This window comes from Chaetodon auriga, chromosome 13 (genome assembly GCF_051107435.1).
Source record: "Chaetodon auriga isolate fChaAug3 chromosome 13, fChaAug3.hap1, whole genome shotgun sequence".
In the NCBI taxonomy this organism is placed as follows: Eukaryota; Metazoa; Chordata; class Actinopteri; order Chaetodontiformes; family Chaetodontidae; genus Chaetodon; species Chaetodon auriga.
In genome coordinates, this window is record NC_135086.1 from 12458037 (window position 1) to 12477972 (window position 19936).

General features: G+C 41.2%; 1 protein-coding gene across 2 annotated transcripts; it reads left to right on the forward strand.

Moving 5' to 3' along the window:
• Window positions 1–9772: 9772 nt before the first annotated feature.
• On the forward strand, window positions 9773–16857 carry tank (TRAF family member-associated NFKB activator). Of its 2 annotated transcripts, none has more exons than XM_076746243.1 (8): window positions 9773–9891; window positions 10727–10868; window positions 11145–11253; window positions 11425–11495; window positions 12250–12308; window positions 12413–12531; window positions 13029–13426; window positions 14075–16857. In XM_076746243.1, exons 2-8 carry the CDS (start codon window positions 10770–10772, stop codon window positions 14243–14245), a joined length of 1026 nt encoding a protein of 341 aa, XP_076602358.1. In that variant the 5' UTR covers window positions 9773–9891; window positions 10727–10769; the 3' UTR covers window positions 14246–16857. The 2 variants fall into 2 exon arrangements, with proteins under 2 accessions (XP_076602358.1, XP_076602359.1); XM_076746244.1 differs by lacking the exon at window positions 9773–9891 and adding an exon at window positions 10162–10260.
• Window positions 16858–19936: the final 3079 nt, after the last annotated feature.

Sequence of the window (19936 nt, forward strand, 5' to 3'; positions counted from 1 at the left end):
GCAGTTGTTGTGTGTCACCGTTGCTAGCTGGGACAAGATACGATCCAAATTAAATATTACCTGCATACTTAGGCATGTATTCTTGTGTATCAGTGCCCATTTGTTGAGGGCACTGGTACAATGTATATACATAGGTGTGATATGTGCTATGTTGCTCCTAAATGAAAGCAAAGGTCACCAGTAGAGCATGTACAAAAGTTCACCAGGCCAACAGGAGTCAATGGGTCAGCATTAGAGGATCCATAAGAGGAAAGGGAGAGAGGTCTGATTCAGCACTCTGCTCAGGGTACTAAAGGGGGGGCAGGGTAGACAGAGAGGCAATTGAACACTACCTTTTATGAAATAGTGAAAGGAAAGGTTATCTCTGATCCCGGTGTTTGCGTAGCACTATAATAACACTTAGGCCTACACATGTATTGAATAGGATTGGACACTGATGTTATTAATCACAGAGAGAATCATTTTGTGTGTCTATCTATAATTAAACACTGCTTTCCATATCACAAACCAGACCTGGCAGAATTATCATTTACATGTAATAGGATACATATATAGGATACCATGAGGTCAGTTCATGTCAGTTGTTTTGATATGAAAGCACAGTCTTTACCAATAGAGGAACAGATACACGGAGAGCACGCTGCTCCTCTAAAAGAGATCTCCTTTCATTATAGATGCAGGTTTAATTGCACATGCATAATCACTCAAACAGGCACAAACATGCATAGATGAAAAGATTACAAGATCACTAAGACACAAACCCACAGATACACAAGCTAACACTCACTCACTCACTCACTCACACACACACACACACACACACACACACACACACACACACACACACACACACACACTCTGGGTATTTCCAAGGGAAATAAGAGAGTGGGGTTATTTTAGGACATTGCGCTACTTGTTCTCACTCTTCCCTGAACTAATGTAAACAGTCTCTACCAGAAAATTTCTCTGAGGTGCATGAAGAAAGGATTGCTCTCTGTTTTGTCCTCGTCGATCATAACAGCAATTACAGTCTCAGCTCATTCTGTGAAAGGCAGAGAGAAGGATGTTTCGCCTCCCTTCCTCTCTCTGTTGGATTCCTGAGAAGTGGCACCGCCACAATCAGTGATGCGCAGAGTTTTAGCAGCTCCAGGAAGCTTTTAGTAACAGCTCTGTGCCTTCCTGCCAGGGTGGAAGGGTTGAGTTGGGGCGTGTAACCCCTCCTTGGCAGCAGCGGATTCATTTCCCCTGACTCTCGACTGTAAGTTAGCCACAAAAGAGAGCCGTGGGCGCTTATGTGTGTGTGTCAGACAGAAAAAAGGCCACATTCACAACTTTGGTCTTTAATTGAGGTGCTGATGTGGGGGTGGTGTTCATGACAGCCCTGTTCAGTTATCCAAAAATGAATGAGTCACTTCACTGGTTCCATGTAATAATGAACGGTTGAGGATGATCTTTTTCTAATGACTAAGAAACACATTATAGATACATGTTTGAAATGTCTGGTCTTTCATAACAGGGTCCTTTGAAATTCACCACCACATGCTTCATAATCTGTGATTCACTGCAATGGAGATCTTGGATATCATCACACTGGCAAGTGCAGCTGTGCGGCCATTTGCCGAGTCCATTGCAGTCAAATAACGTATTTGTTATTTTGTTTAGGTGAGTGAATCCTGCCATTTATGAGGGCTATACAGCATTAGATACATAGGTTCCAAGTTATATATGTAAACAGTGTTTAACACATAATTATGCATCATTTATTCCTCCTGTAGGATAATGATGGGCATACTCATTTATTTTGGAGTTACTTTCATGGTGTCAACTTAATGCACAAACCATGTGACAGGAAACAGGAAATTGAAAATCACTGCAACCATCTGATGTGAAATGTTCATTATTAAATCTCATGAATAATATTTCTTTTTGAAATGACGTGATAAAGCTTTGGTCATAAATGACAATTCGGTTTTATTGATCCCTGACATCACTTATCCTTATAACCACTTAATGAGGCTAAAAACATCATGAAGACAGAGCTGCAAATACAAATGTTGACACATTATATGCCTACGTGATCGCACACAATGCAGTCCTCCTTTTCATTGCTAGCTTTTAAATTTGTCCTTGCAGGTTTGCGCATGGTAAGGTGGTTTTTATTCTTCTCACTGACATTTTTATAAGCATATTTGAAGCTTTTTTTGATTACTTTTAATATATGAGAGGAAATACTTGACAGCAGCAGGAAAGGTGTTATTGTGCAGCTTGGCCCTCATTTTGCTCATGTCAAAAGTCCCGAGAATGAGAGTCATATGTGTACAAAGGCAGCTCTTTCAGCCTGACGTGGACATAAAGAGCAGCGCCACTGGGCTGTTTCATTGTGTACATTCTGCTGCCAGGCAACTCTCCAAACTTTATTGTAAACATTGTATGGTGCCGTTCAGCCTCAGCATAATGCCATTGTCCACATTCTCAAAGTGACAGTTAATGCATTCACCTTAACAGTGATTTAAAGTTTACTTTGGTGGATGCAGCCTGCCATCAGCCATCACCAAAATATCACATCTTTGCTTAGAGTTATTATCTGTGGACAATCTAGATCAATAGCTGAATGAAATCAGTACAGTCCATCCTTTAGACACAGCATGTACAAGTGTTATGCCCAAACATGTTAGGTCAAATTCATTATTGAGATAAATGCGTATTTAGAAAGCCCGCTGTGGGATAAAATTCATGGGGATCACAGAAGGAGACAGTTAATATATCACTATACAGCATTCTGTTCCTTTGAGGGAACTTTTGTATTAAAGCATCAGAAATCCCCCAAAACCCAGTCTGGTTTCTCAGCCTGCACTTTTACTGTTTAGTCACTAATGCTTTGTTTGGTTATCATGTGAACTGCTGAATCAGATGAATCCCACCATTCCCAATAATCATAAGAGACAACATGAATGAAGGGCCCTGTGCTATGGTCCATTCAAAGCACCAAAAAGTCGGATTTCCACTTCTTTCAGTGTAGGATAACTGATAGTGTGTTCTCAGTGCTCCGTGTTTCCTGTTGCTGGTAGGGTTAGTCTGGAGCCACAAGTCTCCTGTGGCTAAAATTTTCATGAGATTAAGAAATGAAGAGCCTTGGAGGGGTCTTTATGCGAGCCGAGACGCCTCTCGGCCAGTTAGGGACTTCTGCCTCTGGCGCTGGCTATTTGTACTGTTTCATCCTGATCAATAAGACTATTGTCTTACAGTCGTTTGCTATAATATTCTGAGTTCTGAAAATAAGTGAGAGCGTTTGCAAAATCAACAGTTGCCAACCTGTGCTCAGTGTCTAGTCAGGACGTGTTCTGAAGAGCTAATACAGTATCTATATCACAACTACAACAACATGAATCCAGCTTTTTGCACGCCGTGTTTGCACAGCTTTTAGAGATGAGATCTATATAAAGTCAGCCAATTGTGATAATCCAACGTGTCTCATCAAGTCCACCCAATCCCTTGAGAACATACAGTGTGAGCAACCCAGCACACTGTGCCTTGGTATGTGGGTACTGGGAGTAGTAATCGTGAGGGAATATCCGTTGATGCCAACATTTCCCACAAAGACAGAACTAAAAGCATTCCACTGAACCTCACCCTCTGTGGGAAACATACACTGCCCCTCCCTTTTCCACACGATTATCGATTTTTGGACGTCCAAAGTGCCTTATCTTATACTGACAAATTAGAAATCAATGCACGTGTTTGAGGACAACCAGTAAATATTGTTGGCTCACTTTAGGGGTATTGGACTGTGGACATCGGTCAAATAAAACTAGTATTTGCATACGTATTTGCAGTTAAATGAGCTGCAGTTGAATTACCTTTGAGTAAAAGTGAAAGTTTCATGTTTTCAATAATACTTTTAAAAGTACGTCACCTTGTGTTTTGTGTTCAGCGAAACTTGCAGTAACTGATATATGGTAGATAAACTCCTTTAAAGAAATATTCATCGACGTTAGGCTGATGTTCCTTACCTTTTATATAATATAAAGTACATTTTGCTCAATGAGAGGTTTGTGGTTTAGCGCTTATGTAACAGGAACAGGGACAGAACTTCCTCTCACTATCAATCAGGAAATTCTATAAGCATGCAGTATTTCTGCACAGTCTAAAACTGTTAAGAGCAGCACTTTTTAGGTCACTGTCGAGGTACAAATGAATGTGATTGTGATTTCACATGGTAATACTCTGTAGATCTGCTGCATGTTTTTGATCCTCCTGGGAATTTGGCATATAAAAAAACCCTACTAAGAGTCTGTCAGAGCCCAGGACAGCTAACGATCATAAAAAAATTCCCATAAAGATTTAGAATAAATGAGTAATTGTGTAGAATCTTCTCACAATTTCGCAACAGACTCATCCCCACCCCGCTCTTCAAATAGCAGGAAGCCCCTGAGGCCAGAGTCTCAACCAAAACAATATTGTGTGCAGCTTTAGCTTTTGATGGAAACCAAAGTGGCTTACGGGTCTGCTCTGATGTAACAGACACACACGCTTTCACATATTTCAGTACAAAAAAACAAAAACAAAACACCATTTACACCCCTTCACAGTGAGATCAATTGTTTTGGCATTAAAACGAATAACTCAGTACTAATGCAAGCGTTTCTATGAAGAAAATGTGTGTTTTTTTTTCCCTTTCCACTCATGGCGTCTGGGTCTCTTGACATCAAGGTTTCTCTCCATTCTGTGCCACCTCTCTCTGGGCTCCTGAAATCTGATCTATGTGTTTCCCCCTGCATTCCTCCTCTCCCCCTCCTCCCCCGGCATGCCAGAGTCCTCAGCTCTGCCCTCTGTCTGATCTCACGTTTCTGCAGACCTACAGCAGATTGTTTATTTTGCTAGTCACAGAGGAAACATGGATGGACTCTTCATTGGCTCAAGATTTACTGCTGAGCTCCAACCAGGCTCCAGTGCGACGTGTATTCAGAACAGGGCCCCCTTGTAACAGCAAGCTTAGTATCCTTTTTCCCCACGGACGCATCGGAAAAGGACAATGGGACTGCCTGCCTGGGGAGCAGATGATGACATCAGTTGATACATTGTGCATACAAATAATCCACTCACCCTACTCATAGTGGATATTGGGGGCACAGATCATTCAATAAACCACATACAGCAATGCCCTGTAATGGACAAAGGGTAAAAAAAACCACATCTGACCCTTTCATAGGTCTTCTCCACGGTAAACTGGGTGAAGCTGGAAAAGGACACCGCATCTCCCCAGAGATCATTTCTGCTTAAATTTATGGGGCCTCTCTGCACCACTGATATCCTCTCATAATTGTCAGGGTATTAGACAAGAATTGCTTTGGGAGACTCATTTCCTGACAGAAAACCATCTCTCTGCTCACGTTTTTGTTTGCATTGAACGTACATATCTGTTAATTATCGGTCTGAAGGAAACAAGGGTTTATACTGAAATTGAGTAGTGTATTCCTCTTTTTCTTCTTCTTCTCAACACTTCAGGATGTATGGGTTATTGAAGTGCTTATTGAAATACACTGTGGTCTCACAGTGCAGGAAATGCATATACTGATGATGGAAACACTTCACTGTGAGGTGTGGGATAAACGTGCGCATGTGCCTTTCAGCCGATGCGAGCATCGTAGCTGACACTAATGCATGGTGGAGCTTTGTGGGGGCAATTATGATTTATGAGTCACATGAGGGAGAGTGAAGTAGGTGCAGTCAGTATTTGGAAGACAGAGAGAGAGAGAGTGATCAAACAGAGCAGATCGCCACATGAAAGAGAACAGAGTTATAAATCTGTCTCATCTTGTTTGCACTTTTCTTGTCTTTAGTGTTATTTACTCTCACCAGGGCAGGGCAGTTAAAGTTGATAAAGAGTGCATTAAGAGGTATTTCCAATTTCTTTTCTCTTCAATCTGATTTTCTGATGTTTCTCTGTAACATATTAATATCCCGAGCAGCCGACTGGGTAATAGAATTTCCTCCTCAGAAGAGATGAACAAAGGGAGGATTGAGGACTGAACAGAAAGAGAAAATGGTGCTTGAGGTGGATGATTGTGTGGTCATTCAAATGACTCATATCCCTCACCCAGTGTTCAATTATCAAATCATTGCATTTCAGTATACCACAGGCTAAATGACATTTTTCTTTACCGGAACCACAAGACAAGAGCTATGTGAGACTGCCATAAATTCACAGTTCAAAGCAACCATGAAAAATATGTGAGAGCCTTCAGATGGCCTGCTGTTATCTCCCTTAAAGGGATTCCTGGAGGTTTTTTTATATGAATTGAGGTTGTCTGTAGCACTTTGGGAGCGTAAGTCATTCTAAGCAGGAGCAGAGGTTGAGGTTGGAATGTCAGCTAGGGTCAGAGATGACAACCTTCTGTAGCAGGACTCCAGAAAACGATCCCTGGAGGAGCCAGGTCACTGCAACCCCACTGTGCTGCACCGGCCACACCAAGGTCTTCACCGGTTCACACTGGAGACAAGAAATGCTCGTCCTCTTATCCTGCTCTGTCATTTCTAGACAGCTCTGGATTAAATCACTTACAGATCGAGACTGACAAAACTTTGTTGGCTCATTTAACCTGACACATACCCCTGATTTAAAAACTAAATGAAAAGGTAGGTATGTTTGTTGTCTTTGAGGATAGAAAAGCTGTTAATACTAGTTGACGTCAACGTATAAAGTGCTGAACATTGTGTCTATCCCAGCACAAACATAAGACGTACACTCCCATTTCTTTCGCAGAAAGGAAATAAATTAGAGTGAAATTCCAGCGTCTGTGCCTCCTGGCCATGGTGACGTAACAGACAGCGCGTGTAAAATATCCCAAGAGAGGCTGTCACGCATCCATGAGAAAGGTGCAAGAATGTGCTGTGGGCCAACTGATCAACATTTTTCTAGTGCATCACAAAGGAAATCTGAAGCAGGTTAAGGCATGTTTGGAAATCTCTCTAATGAAAGATTGTTATCATCTGTAGTGAATTATCACATTATTAAAATAGTAACTTGTGAAGTGACAAAACTCCTTTTAAAAACTTTGTTCTTCATTAGATCAACTTGTGTTATTAAGAAAAAGGCGTTGGCATGTCCGCAGATATTAAAGGGACATTAAGTTATATCTACGTTTGGAAAATATTACATGATACCACGTGTTTCGATTTTTACACTGCTGCCAGGCTCACAGATACAACATGAACGGTCTGTTTCACTTGGTTTCATGGCTTCAGTGGGTCCTACATGAAGCTCTGCCTCTGAGAACAACTTCAAAAGGCTTTAAGTTAAAGTCGCTGTAAGAAAGTTCAGAGGATACTGCATCTGCATAAGCCACTCTCAGCTGCCATCTACTGGTGGTCCTTTTTGTGCTGCTAGTATTTGTTGGGTTGCCCATCGCTGGGGAGAGAACTCTCACTTTGGCACATGGTGCAGTCTGAGAAATGAATTCTTCTCATCAAGGTCAGAGGTGAGACAAATCAAACATATAAACCTATAACATCTGCAATCACACCTCTAGATAAAACAGTGGAGATTTGGTGAAATGTTAAAGTTTTAATCATATAGAAACAGGAAGGGCATTAACCATAATGTCAGCAGGACAGAAGATTTCATCACTGTAAGGAAAGAAGGATGCTTGTGGGACAGTTCCTAATATACATCTTCCCCAATAAGAAAACAACGAGACATTCATCCTAATTTTGAGATGATTGGTCTAATTAAGATACTGCAGTATTCTTGTATGAATGCTTATGTTTTATGCCCAAACATGAATGATGCAATAGGAGAAGGTTGTCCTGTCAATTTGCAAACCCGTTGTCGAGAATGTACATAAATATCACATTAAAAAAATGCTGCAAAAATTGTCCACTCACGTCTGAACAGCTAACCACTCCACCATCATCACCCAGCATTTCTTTCTCATTAGGGATTTCATATGTTTGGCTGTGAACAGATTTGTAGAAGTGCGTTGGAGGGAACACGATGAGGCCTTGACATCACTCGTTACTGATTCTTGGCCACAATGTGAGAATCTGATCTGGTGTGGTATAAATTATGGTCACAAATTACTAATTATGAATATTGCCAGGGGGCACCATGGCACAGCACAACACACCTCTAGATGCTGGTAATGTTTGTTGATGAAATGTAGATGTAATCATTTTATCAAAAATATATTAGTCTTCATGTACAATCTGCAGGAGAGATACTGCGGCGTGTGCTGTCATTCACAGTTAATTTCACTTCCTTACTATTGAAAGCACCTCCAGACCTACTAATTTGTGACCTCCAGTGGTGATATTTGTCACCTTGCTGCAGTGAAAGTGTCCACAAACACACTGACATCACTGTGTTTAAACAAACAATGGTCATAAAGAGCCCAGGTCTTTCACAGGTGGTCAGCTCTGTCACATGTGCACACACCGACTGCAGAAGTAGGAATCAGTTATTTATTTCTATATTTAATAAGAAAAGAAGAATAAAATAAATAAGTAATTAAACATTTCAGCTGGTTTTTGCAGCATGCACAACACCAGGAACCTGAAATGGAAGTAGCTACGTGGAACTCAGCCACAGTAAATGTTATTATTTACACCTGAGCTTTTCCTACTGTGAAAATGTCAAAATGTCTTTTGTGGAAAATGTTATGACTCAACAGTCACAGAGGTTTGACACCACCTAGATATTTCCAAAACACAAATAACATCAACAGAAAACACCAAATATGAAAAGTTACTTTTTTCATTTCATTTCCGTCTGATGATCTGGATGTGAGAGATACACTAAAATTACAACATTTAAGGGCAAAGACAGACTGTACTGTCCCCATCATTGGCTCAATTATTTTTGGTGGGGACTATTTTCACCTGCAGATTTGGTGTGCTGCTAATCATTTATACCTTGTATGTATGACTGACTCATGATTATTGTAATGTTGTGTGGCTCTCTGATGAGTTTTCTATTGTAAAATGATGTCATAATGCAAGACCCAGTTCATATTCTACTTTAGGGGTCCAAATTTCCAGACAAATTAAGAGATATTGTTACCAAAAATCAATCGACACACAGTGAACCAGAGCCTTCTGGAAGTCTGGTGCCCATGTTGGCAATCCAGGTTTCTGTGTGTTTCTTTTATATCTTTTGCAGTTTATGAAGTGCACGTTCAACTGTCTTGTTATCGAAAGGTGAAAAAGACTTATATTTCCTGTCATGAACCACAATAAGCTGGCAACTTCCCATACCTCCAAAGGTCCCAAAGCCCCAAACTCACTGCATGTCACTTATCATTTGGTACATTAATTAATTGCACATTAAAGTGCACTGTTGAATCTGTTATATTTTCTTATTTTGTGGCCTTATCATGTAGTGGGGCCTGATGCTCAGGTGGTACAGAAACCTTATTAATGTGATGTTTAGTAGAATTACCACAACAGGGGTCCAACAGTACAGCAACAACAGGTCAATCCGGCCATGCTTGCTACGTGCGCAGCACTTCTCACGTTAAAAGAAGTTGCTGAACGCTCAGAAAACGTCAGACTAAATGTTGGAGAGCAAAACGAGCACAGTGTAAGCGCAGTTTGTGGACAGTTTTCACATGCACAGCACTCGGTTTGCAGACGCGTAGGCTGGAAGAACCCTTAACCAGCTCACCACCCAGCACTCCTCGAGCTGCGCGCTGATTGGCCGCCATCGAGTCAAGGCGGAAGTCCACAGAGCACGGGGATTCCCCGAGGGAAGTTCCCAACTCAACCAGGCTATGTAAAACATATGCTGCCATATCCTCTCCGGCGCTTCGTAACTTTGCATCTGGAGGTTAAGCGACGACGCTGCGGCCGTGTCAAAACAACAAATTCGACTTTCTAATAGTTACTCGAATGAAGGTAAGAGGACGGCAGCTCTCCGGCGGCGAGTAAACTGATCCGGGGAGTTGTTGCTCGGTCGCTTTATCCGCCACCGGTTGAATGAGCTATGGCGAACCGGTCAGTTGCAGTTTAAAGAATACGGAACTGTGTGGATTAACTTGAAGTACACTTTTAAGTGTTTTACTACCGTGTGCCTGCTTTTGTAACTCAGCCTGCGGGTTTTACTGCGGCTTCATCCCGGAGCCGTGTCTCGAGTGGCACCGCTGGCAGCGAGCGTTACTGTGACATTTATTTTGAAAGATTGATCCGTAATTGATGGGCAGCTCCGCGTGAGACTGGCAGCATCTTGTCCATCAGCTCACCAAGTCCATGTCAGCTGTTACAACAGTAAGTTTGATGCTGCAGTTGTCCCAAAATTGCACTGAAGTAGTTTGATTCAGGTATGAGGGTTGTTTTGGTCTCGCGCGTGTCGTGCTAGAAAGTGCAGATGCATTGGGGTCACTTTATTTGACACTACTTTTCTGTGGCTCAGGTGCTCGTCAGCATCTCCAGCACGCCATTTCTTACAAAACTGGAACAAGGCATCGCTTGTTGAAATGTGTTTTTGCTCGTAAGCTTATATTCCGCCGGAACTGCCAGTGTTCTTTGGTAATGAGCGCAGTGTTTACTCAGTTTTGTCATTGCATCAGTATCTTACATAAATCAACCACATCATTTAACACCATTTTTTTTTTTTTTAATGATTGACTTCTGCCACCTCCATGCTTTTTACACCAGTCACACAAGAAAAGGTGCTGTCTTTGGGAGTGTGTTTCTTCTGGAATTAAAACACTTTTGGGTATTTCACTCCCAGGGCTCATGTCTGCTGTGTCAGTGATGATTGTGGAGCACACGGCATGGAAAGGAACATCGGAGACCAGCTCAACAAAGCTTTCGAAGCTTACCGCCAGGTCTCCATTGAAAAGGACAATGCTAAAAAGGAGCTGCAGCAAATGGTAACAACACCAGGAGAAATGAGCCAAATATTACCAATATAGCACAAATAATAAGTCACAGAGCAGCTTGCAGGTTTTGTAACACACTTATTGAAAGCATGTGTGTGTGTGTGTGTGTGTGTGTGTGTGTACTCTTTATTCATGTTACCAGTCAAATACCAAGAAATCTGTTGTGTATGAACCTTGAAATGTGACACATACACAGACTTGTAGACACTATAGGCCAGACTGCAGATATTGGTGCTATAAAGAATAACAGAAACCTCATTTTTACAGACTGAATATTATGAGCGATACACTCAAAAGCTTCAAAAGCAGATAGAGGACCAGCAGCAGTTGATTTCAAAACTTGAAGCTAAGTTATCAGCAACAAGGCAACCATCAGGTCAGTGAGACGTGCCTGATGATCTCTCTCTGCTTATAGATGATTTATTCTTGCATTGCATTCTGGGCATTGAAACTGACGGCAAATTGTGACGGATTGTCAGAAATGATACTGCTTCGTGTTGCATTGCCTCCTCACAAACTGTGTATTTTCACTGTTTTGGCTTCTAAGGAGAGATGAAATGTGAGCCCTGCAACCATCTCCTGGATGGGGCCAGCGCTTATAGGAAAACACAGTATCCGGTATGTTGGCTGCGTTACAGTTTGCTCTTTCTGTGTCCGAACTGCAGTGTGATGGCTGCTGATTCTTCTTCCTTCATGAGCGTGCATACAACTTCCTCTCACACACAAACACGTTGTTAGTACTTCTGCAGCGGGGATGTTCAGGAACACCAGTTGGAAAACGAGTGGAGCTGTAGCTACGAGGCTTCAAATATGGTCGATCCATATGCGATTCAGCTTGTGAGCGTTGTCTTTTTGAGGCCTGAGCTTCATCCTTCATGTCACTTTTTCTTTCATCTTAGTCCTCTCTGGCTGTACAGCTCAAGTCAGCCTGCTTATGTAGCATTTTCCCTCTAACCCTTGTTTACACGTACAATAATTACACGATAGGGAAGAGAAATTCTTCCTTGATCAGAAGGTGATGTCCGTGTGTTTTCATTGTTTTAACATAACTCCATTCATTTGTTCTCCAAAGACTCAAACAAACCTATGATTACAGTGCTGCTGCAGTAGTATCCACCCTCTGTTTTACTCCACTCAAGGTGCATCCACTTTTACTTCACCAGGTGGTGCTAGAGGATAATATCGCTGCACAGTTCAGCAGCTTGAGCTTCACTGTTCATTCATTCAACCATTTATTCACCGGCCAGGAATCATTTTCCACCAGTAAATATGAATTGTGAAATAAAACTGCAGATGTATTTAAACATGTATCTCTGGGATAATTGCTGCTAATGATCACTATACATGTAATGTGTCTTTTTTTTTTTTTTAGGAGAATTTGGGCACTGTTGCTGTTGCTCCCAATATGCCAGTCAACAGCAGCGTTGACTAGTATGTGTCACTCTTTGCACAAAGACTTAAAAAAGAATATCTTAGACGTTACAGTTAAACAGTGGATGTGTTTTTCCCTCACTCTTTATTTGTCGTTCTGTCAGTCAGGACATGCTGGACGCATTTGAAGCAATTCAAGGGAAATTCCGGCAGATTCGGTCTCTAACCAGACGACAAAAAGATCACCTGAAAAGATTCCACGGAGGAAATGAAACATCAAACGGTAATATTCACATTTACCAAATCCTACCTGCCTGAACCGAAATCCACGTTTTCTTAATTCAATTACTTAGAAGAAAATGTGTTGAATTGAAATGGCTTTGTATATGTCATAACATGTGATGGGTTTACTAGCTTTTGCGTTGTTCTTTAACATAATTAGTTGGTAACACCTTAACTAGGGCTGTACTCGAATGCCTCATTGCCCTTTCGAACCATAGCTGGCCACCTCTGTGAAAATAGCGCAGAAGAACACGTTAAATAATTCCACTGACGAACGCATGATGTTGCCTCTGGATACAAGCTGTATAATTAATAGTATTACATAATTATTCATCTAGTAATAAGTACAAAGATAGTTTTCTCTTATGTACGTATTGAAAGGATTGTATTTTAATGTGTGATACTTCTCAGTTCCAAGCTCAAGCTCTGGAATAAGTCGACATGTCGGCTGAGACAGAAAAACTGTGTAAAATCTCATGTTCTTTTGTGGTGTGACAGATCAGCGCTTCTCCATGCCCATCCAGTGCACAGACCGCACAGCAGAGGCAGAGAGACCCTTTTCCTCAGCGCTCAGGTCAGCGGTGGATATCCCACTCCCGCCCACGTCTCTGGCGTCCCGCGGCGCCAGCCCCGAGGACGGGGACCTAGTAGACTCTCTCACCAAACTCAGCGTCAAATTCCCGCCCTCTGCGGACAGTGAATACGACTTCCTGAACAGTGCTCCAGAGAGACACGTTGGTCTGACCATGCCCACGAAGCGGCCTCTCAGCACTGTCCCCTCCACGCTGACGGAGGAGGAGCCCGTGGAATTGCCCATGCCTTTTGTCTACCCTACGTCCCCCTCCCACTCAACATCATCTTCGCTCTCCCAGGAGAGCGTGCGGGGACCTCAGCAGGTGAGAATCACAGGAGAAGGTCTGAGAAAACTAGTAGCAAATTATCAGTTTCTGATTGGTCTTTGCTAATGGAGGAGTGAAACGGTGTGAAGTCCAAAAAAAAAAAGGAAAAAAAGGAAAAAAATCCCCTTGGCTTAACTTGAAACGTATTACTGTGTAATGTGTGCAGATTCTTTTTTTACTTAAGCATGGATGCTCTGGTTATATTTGGCATCTTTTGCTGGAAAGTGTGAGCCAGATGGAAGCACATTACAGTGTCTGAATCTGATGAAACGAGTACGGCGGTTAAGTGGGATTTTATTTGCTGATGTGCATAAATGCCTAATAAAAAAAAAATTGTGAATGACGCGCAGAGAGCGAGTCTAAAAGTTGGTCCAGTTTTTCATAATACGATTATTTCCCTGGATTACATCAATCTGCACGGACACATTAATAGTAAGGTAATTAAACACTTGGTCGTAGCCTTTTGCCTGTGCTCTTCCTGAGTATTTGTGCAGATGGTTGGGTTGACAGAGGACTTTATTCCTTAAAGCAACAGATACCTCAGCTTCAAGGACAAGTGGTGCGGCATGCTTTAATAGAGTGAGTGTAAGGATTGTTTAGAGCATGAATAATATATTGCTGTCTTTGGTTCATCCTGCTGTGCAGCCTCTCTGGAGCCCTGAGCTGTCTGATGCGGTTGACGTGGGGACAGAGCTGGAGACGCCTCAGAGCAGCAGTCCTGATAAATGTGCTTTCTGCCACGCTGTGGTTCCTCAGGACCGAATGAACAGCCACCTCTACTTGCATTTCTCTCATAAGAATGAAGCCGACAATTGACAGTAGAAGCAGAGACTGACGGGCCGAGGCCACAGCTACTCCTAGACTTACTGTATTCATGGTCTAGTCCTGCCTGCCATGAAGTATATGCGCTGTTATGGATTTGAGATGACACTGCAATAAGACTTGAATCCACTTATTTAATATTAAAGAATTGAATGGTACACCATTATATTTTTCTAATATCCACGATTTTACTCTAAGTGATGATTATGGTATATATATGAGCAAATAAAGCGGACATTTACTCTTGCAAAATTTTTTTTTTTTTTTTTTTTTTTTTTTTTTTATCATTTGGATCGTTTTCAAATATAAATCCTAAGTGCAGCCAAACAGAGAGACACGAGGTGGACAACATGTGTATTTATTAACTTTCTGTAACATGTCTATACATTTCTACATTAATAACATCCGACGGTTTCTGTTTCGAGAGACACTCGTTGATGAAGATTTGCTGTGTAAACAGAAGTTTGTGGTAATTTCTGCTGAAATAAGACTGTTGCCTCCGTTTTTTTGTTTGTTGTTTCCAACTTTGAAATAATTTTAGAAGTTATTGTGCTCATTAAAATTACAGACACAAATGGCAAGACTTCACGTTAGGCGCGGGCTGTTTGTTCGATTAGATGCCCAGTTACCTTTTTATTTTTATAGTGATTTGGTTTTACCGTAGGCAATGTTATGCTGTATATTTTGTATTTGCATTTATTTTAAATGAACATAACATTTCTACTCTAATAATGCTATACAAAGTGATAAAATAAGACATTCTAGGCTACATATTAATAATTAAAATGTTAACAAGACTGAACAGTGAAGTGCAGGTAGTGGTGATTTGGGAATAGAACAGATGATGTTTGAGTCACCGTGTGTGTGAAAAAACATCTTTCACAGAATGTACAGTACATATCATTTGTCTTCTCTAAACAGCAGCCTCAGCTTTTGACTTCTGCAGTATTTATTCACACCTTTGCAAACAATTGCAATGATTTTCACCATTCAGTGTGATGATGTTTGAGGAAACGGGGACACGGTGTGTTGGAACACTTGGTTGTGCAGAGAGAACCTTGCAGCTCCACAGCTATGGGCTGGTAACACTTTTGCTGGGTAGATGAGCTGGTGTGAAGATTGCGAACAAGGTTTTTTTTTTTCTTTCCCCGTCTTTAAAAGTGTTGGGCACTATGGCTCACTTCTCATAATCAAATACTGCTTTATCGACTGATTGATTTGTTATTTAAACCTTAACTGATTGCTGCCGCTGAGCATTTCACTGTGTTTCATAAATAGCCCAGAAGGGTGTAAAAAAAATGTGATGTAGTGATGCTATCAAGTACTCCCAACTAGTGAGTCATTACACTAAGATAGCAGAGCACAACTAAAGCACATCATCTACATGGAGGAAAAGATGGATCGCACTCGTCATGTGATGTATTTACAAAGGTGATTTTTACAGATTGATCTAATGTAATGTGTGTTTATTTTGGAGTCACATAAAACACATAATTTTACAATTTGCATCACATTTTGGATGCTGAGGGGAGAATTTATTCCTTTTTTTTTTTTTTTTTTTGGCAAATACATATCCCTAATGATCCTCTCTGGTTAATCTGTGAAGAGTCGAACATTGTGCAGCCTGCATGCTTTTCTCTCTGGGATCATGAACAGCTGCTTGCTCATAATTATGTTGTCATTCATTGTTATTTGGAAGAGGAAACTCATACTGACAGCTAGGATTTTTTTTTTTTTTTGCGCGTGTGTGTGCATGTGTGTATTTCTGTACACTGTATATTTACTGGCTTGTACATACAGTAATGTGAACTGTGAGAAAACTCCACTTGAGCTCTAAGGCATTGTTATTGCCACCATTTCCAGCGGAGTATGAGATATGTGCTGCCTATCTCCTTGGGACATTTGCTACCAGAGGCAGGTTTGAAATAGATTTAAGAGCTACAAAAAAATGAAAGAGGACAAAAAAAAAAGGAAAGGGATATGGATTGAGATGGAGAAGTAGCAGGCTGATTACAAGGTGTCAAAATTGCCAGGAGCAAGAAGGTGAAAGCAATCAGGGGTGAGAAGAGTGCAGCATTCGTGAGGGGCAACTAATTATCCATCTCATTTGTGGAGAGAGGCATTTGAGGCAGCTCTAGCCCACTGAATGGTGACAGATTGGTGCGGAGGAGAGGGGAGGTGTTAGAACAATGGAGCCCAGCTCACCATCATTACTGCATGCTAATCAGCAGTGCTTCTGCACCACCAGTCGGTGCTGAGTTCGGGGAGACAGGGAAGTCACCGGCTTCAGGGGACCACAGTCGTTTTCAAGTAGAGGAGAGAGGGAGGGAGCTGATGGACAGTATAGCTGTTGGCACTCTACCAGGTTTATTTGAGCTTATAGGTTATCCTATGCAGAGAAGTAGCTGATGAGGCATGAGCTGCTGGAGTGTTTTTAAGTGCATTGAGTGGAATAATGGTGTAATACAGTATATGCACGTTCACACAGTCTAAGCTGACATTCATATTCACATTTCCTCGTGCTGTCTGACCAAAAATCAAAGACATATAGCCTTTTTACCACGATAGAAGCAGAAAAGCAGCAAATCACCACATGTGAGAAACTGAAAAAATAGGCAATCAATAAAATAGAAATCTGAATAAAGTTTTCAGACACGTTTTAGACAGTGACAGTGCCTACTATGTCATATACCCACATGTCCAAGACACTTAATAAATGCACTTAGTGTCTATAAATGCAAATTAATGAAAATGAACAATGACAGAGAAGAAAAAATAGCATAATTAAAGGAATGAATTAATAAAAATAAATATGAGAACGTGATGAACAGGCTACAGAAAGAGACAAAAATAGGTTTAGATGTTTTTTTTATTTAAAATACAAAAAAGTTCATATATGCAGCATTTATATGTACTGTATATGCATACTCATATTCAGCTGTACTCAGTGAATGAAATACTGTCATGTTTGGCTACAAGCAGGGTCACTAAACAACAATGGTGTTTAAAGATGGAGGATGCAGCTCTGCATTTCTGTTTAAAATCTACGCTCATTTTGTGGTGTAAGAATACCTTTTAACCACAGTTTAAAACGTAAGTATTTATTGGTAAAGTTGCAGTATTCAGTGTTGATTAACAGCGAGTACTATGACATAAAATGTGCAATCCATAATCCAGTTGTGCAGCTAAGTGCTAGCTCCAAAAAATCCAAAGCAAAACAAAACATTGGAGCTGGTTACACCAAACTGTTTGTCAGGCTTTTTCACCTCCACTGGACACTGTTTTCTGATGAAGGGTTTTTTTTTAATGTCCATAATGGTTTGAGACACAGCTGTAAAACATATTTTGGGGTTTGCAACACATGGAAAATGCTTTTTAAAAAAAAAAAAAAAAAAAAAACTACTCAAAATCTTCAGCTATGTGTAATTTAGTTGAATTTAATGTGTTCAAAAATCATGTATTTGTCCTTTAATTATGCATATGCCAATACTACATAATATAAAATGGTTCTTTCATACAGACATCGCACATCTGTCTATGTGTGATTTCTGACATTAATTGGTATCAAGTAATAAATGCTTAAAACATAATATTCAAACATGAATGGTATATTAAATATATTGAATCTATTAAACAAACATACCTTTTTCTTTATGAGCCACTCAGTAGATTATAACTAGCAGGCAACAGACAGACGAGGCACCATTCCACTAAGTCTTTATTTTCAACAATTGCTCTTCTAAATATTTAAACAATGTTTATCAGACCGTGCCATTGCCAAGAAGATATAACACGAGTGGGGAAAAAAAAAGAGATTGTTAAAGGGTTTAATCAAATTGAAACAAAACAGAGAGATAGCAAGTGGATTAAGGTCACCTGGCTAGAATGCCCTCTTCACATCAATGTCATTTCGATAATTAACAACTTAGGAGAGAAGCATATTCAACTGTCTGTGCACTGGTCACCGTTGGCATGAGAGACTGCCAACTCTCATGGCGTTGCGAGCTGCGAGTATCACCTCACAGTTGTCTTGCCATGCGTTGGGCTCCTCGTGCTCTCTGTGCAGAAGTGGTGGAGCTGACTTTGTGTTCGATTAAATGTGTTGAAGCCATCGCTGCCTGCGCAACGTCTCAGAACAGCCCCTCTCCATTGTGTTTGCTTCAGTTTCAGTGCTGGTCTGAGAGCCCTGATTTCTGGAGCAGAGATTTGGCAGTCACAGCAAGTGATGACAGAGGCAGTGGTGAGATCGCACCCAGAACCCCAAAGGAGGCTCACATTTCAGGCGGATGAGGGGCTTGTTCAATACACAGAACACAAAAGCACCGATCGGCGGAGTCTGATGATGCCATTGTTCTGAAAATCACATTGTTCAGCCTCCACTAGCAGAGCCTACTTTTATGTTTACTTGTGGAGGGTTGGAGTGCCAGACATTTGTAAACTTCTGAACTTTTTGAAGACATTTGACTGCCAATTTGAAATAATTGTACGACTGAAAGTCTGGCTCTCGAGATGTCATCCTCCTATGTTGTTTTTCTTCTTGACACATGGGGGTGGGTTGGAGCATGGGGATGTTTGCAGAATGGTAACTTGCAATTCAAGGGTTAAGGCAGCATGAAAGAATCCATTCTCGGTTTAATGACCTAGCCTTTCTGGGCGAGGACGACAGGGAACATGCTCTTGACTTGTACTGAATTTGCCAATTAACACCTCCAATAACAGGCTGCCTCTGAACATCACCGATGTAGAGAGAGGAGGAGCAGCTCTCATGCACTTTGTTTTTCAGCCTCTGATCTCGTAATGATGAGGTCTGTGCTTTCTTCATACACTGAAAATAATTTTGCCTCATACACCGCTCGGTAAATGTTCTTTCATAGCAGAATTTTGCATGAATTGTTCGAGATAAACCCTCGCATCATGAGCAGTGTAGCCACTGACAACCAGACTGGCAATGATGTTGGAAATATTTTATTTTTCCACGTGCTGCTTGAATCCTTATGTAGTTGTTGGACATTCTATTTTTCGCACATGCCCATATGGCCATGCACAGCTTCAATTAGACACATGGCTGGTAGCTAAGATACACCGTGCTTGATTAGCTTTGTCTCCTCTTATTGTTACACATGAAAATACAACAGTGTCCTCGATAGATATGTCTAAAAAGATCTGTCCCCTTCAAAAGAAGGTCCCCATTCTAGTCAACCCTCTGGTTTCACACATGCTTATCAGACTCCCAAACAACACCTTGTGCAGGTGTGAATATCAAAATCCCCCGTGAAAATCGCAGTGGGCACTACTGTGTTGTCCTCGGAGTCCTCTTACATGCAGCAGTGGCTTTGCATGAGGCCTGAGAAGCTGCTGGCTAATAACAACAACTGCAGAAACACCTTTGGCTAAGTGTAAGGTGGACATTCTTACACCAAATGTGCTTAATGACCGCAAAAAACGTCACGCAGATCTAATTGAAAAAGGCGCCTAAGTGTACAGTAGCCGGTTATTGCCCAGTACAATCACATGATAACACTGTAGTTTCACAATTCATTAGCAGGTACTTTAACAATATACAATAATTGAAAGATGGCAGCATAATTGATAGCAGTTCACACCGCAGGGAAAGAGAAGTGATCCATCTAATGATAGTGGGTTAGGACGCAGAAGATAACACTGGAGGTGTGAGCTGTGTACAGT

Excerpts from the sequence above, each read along its gene's own strand:
- tank (XM_076746243.1), top strand. The coding sequence starts at position 10,770 with ATGGAAAGGAACATCGGAGACCAGCTCAACAAAGCTTTCGAAGCTTAC. Across the intron at positions 10,869-11,144 it reads AAAAGGAGCTGCAGCAAATG|ACTGAATATTATGAGCGATA; the intron begins GTAACAACACCA and ends TCATTTTTACAG. Across the intron at positions 12,532-13,028 it reads AGGAAATGAAACATCAAACG|ATCAGCGCTTCTCCATGCCC; the intron begins GTAATATTCACA and ends GTGGTGTGACAG.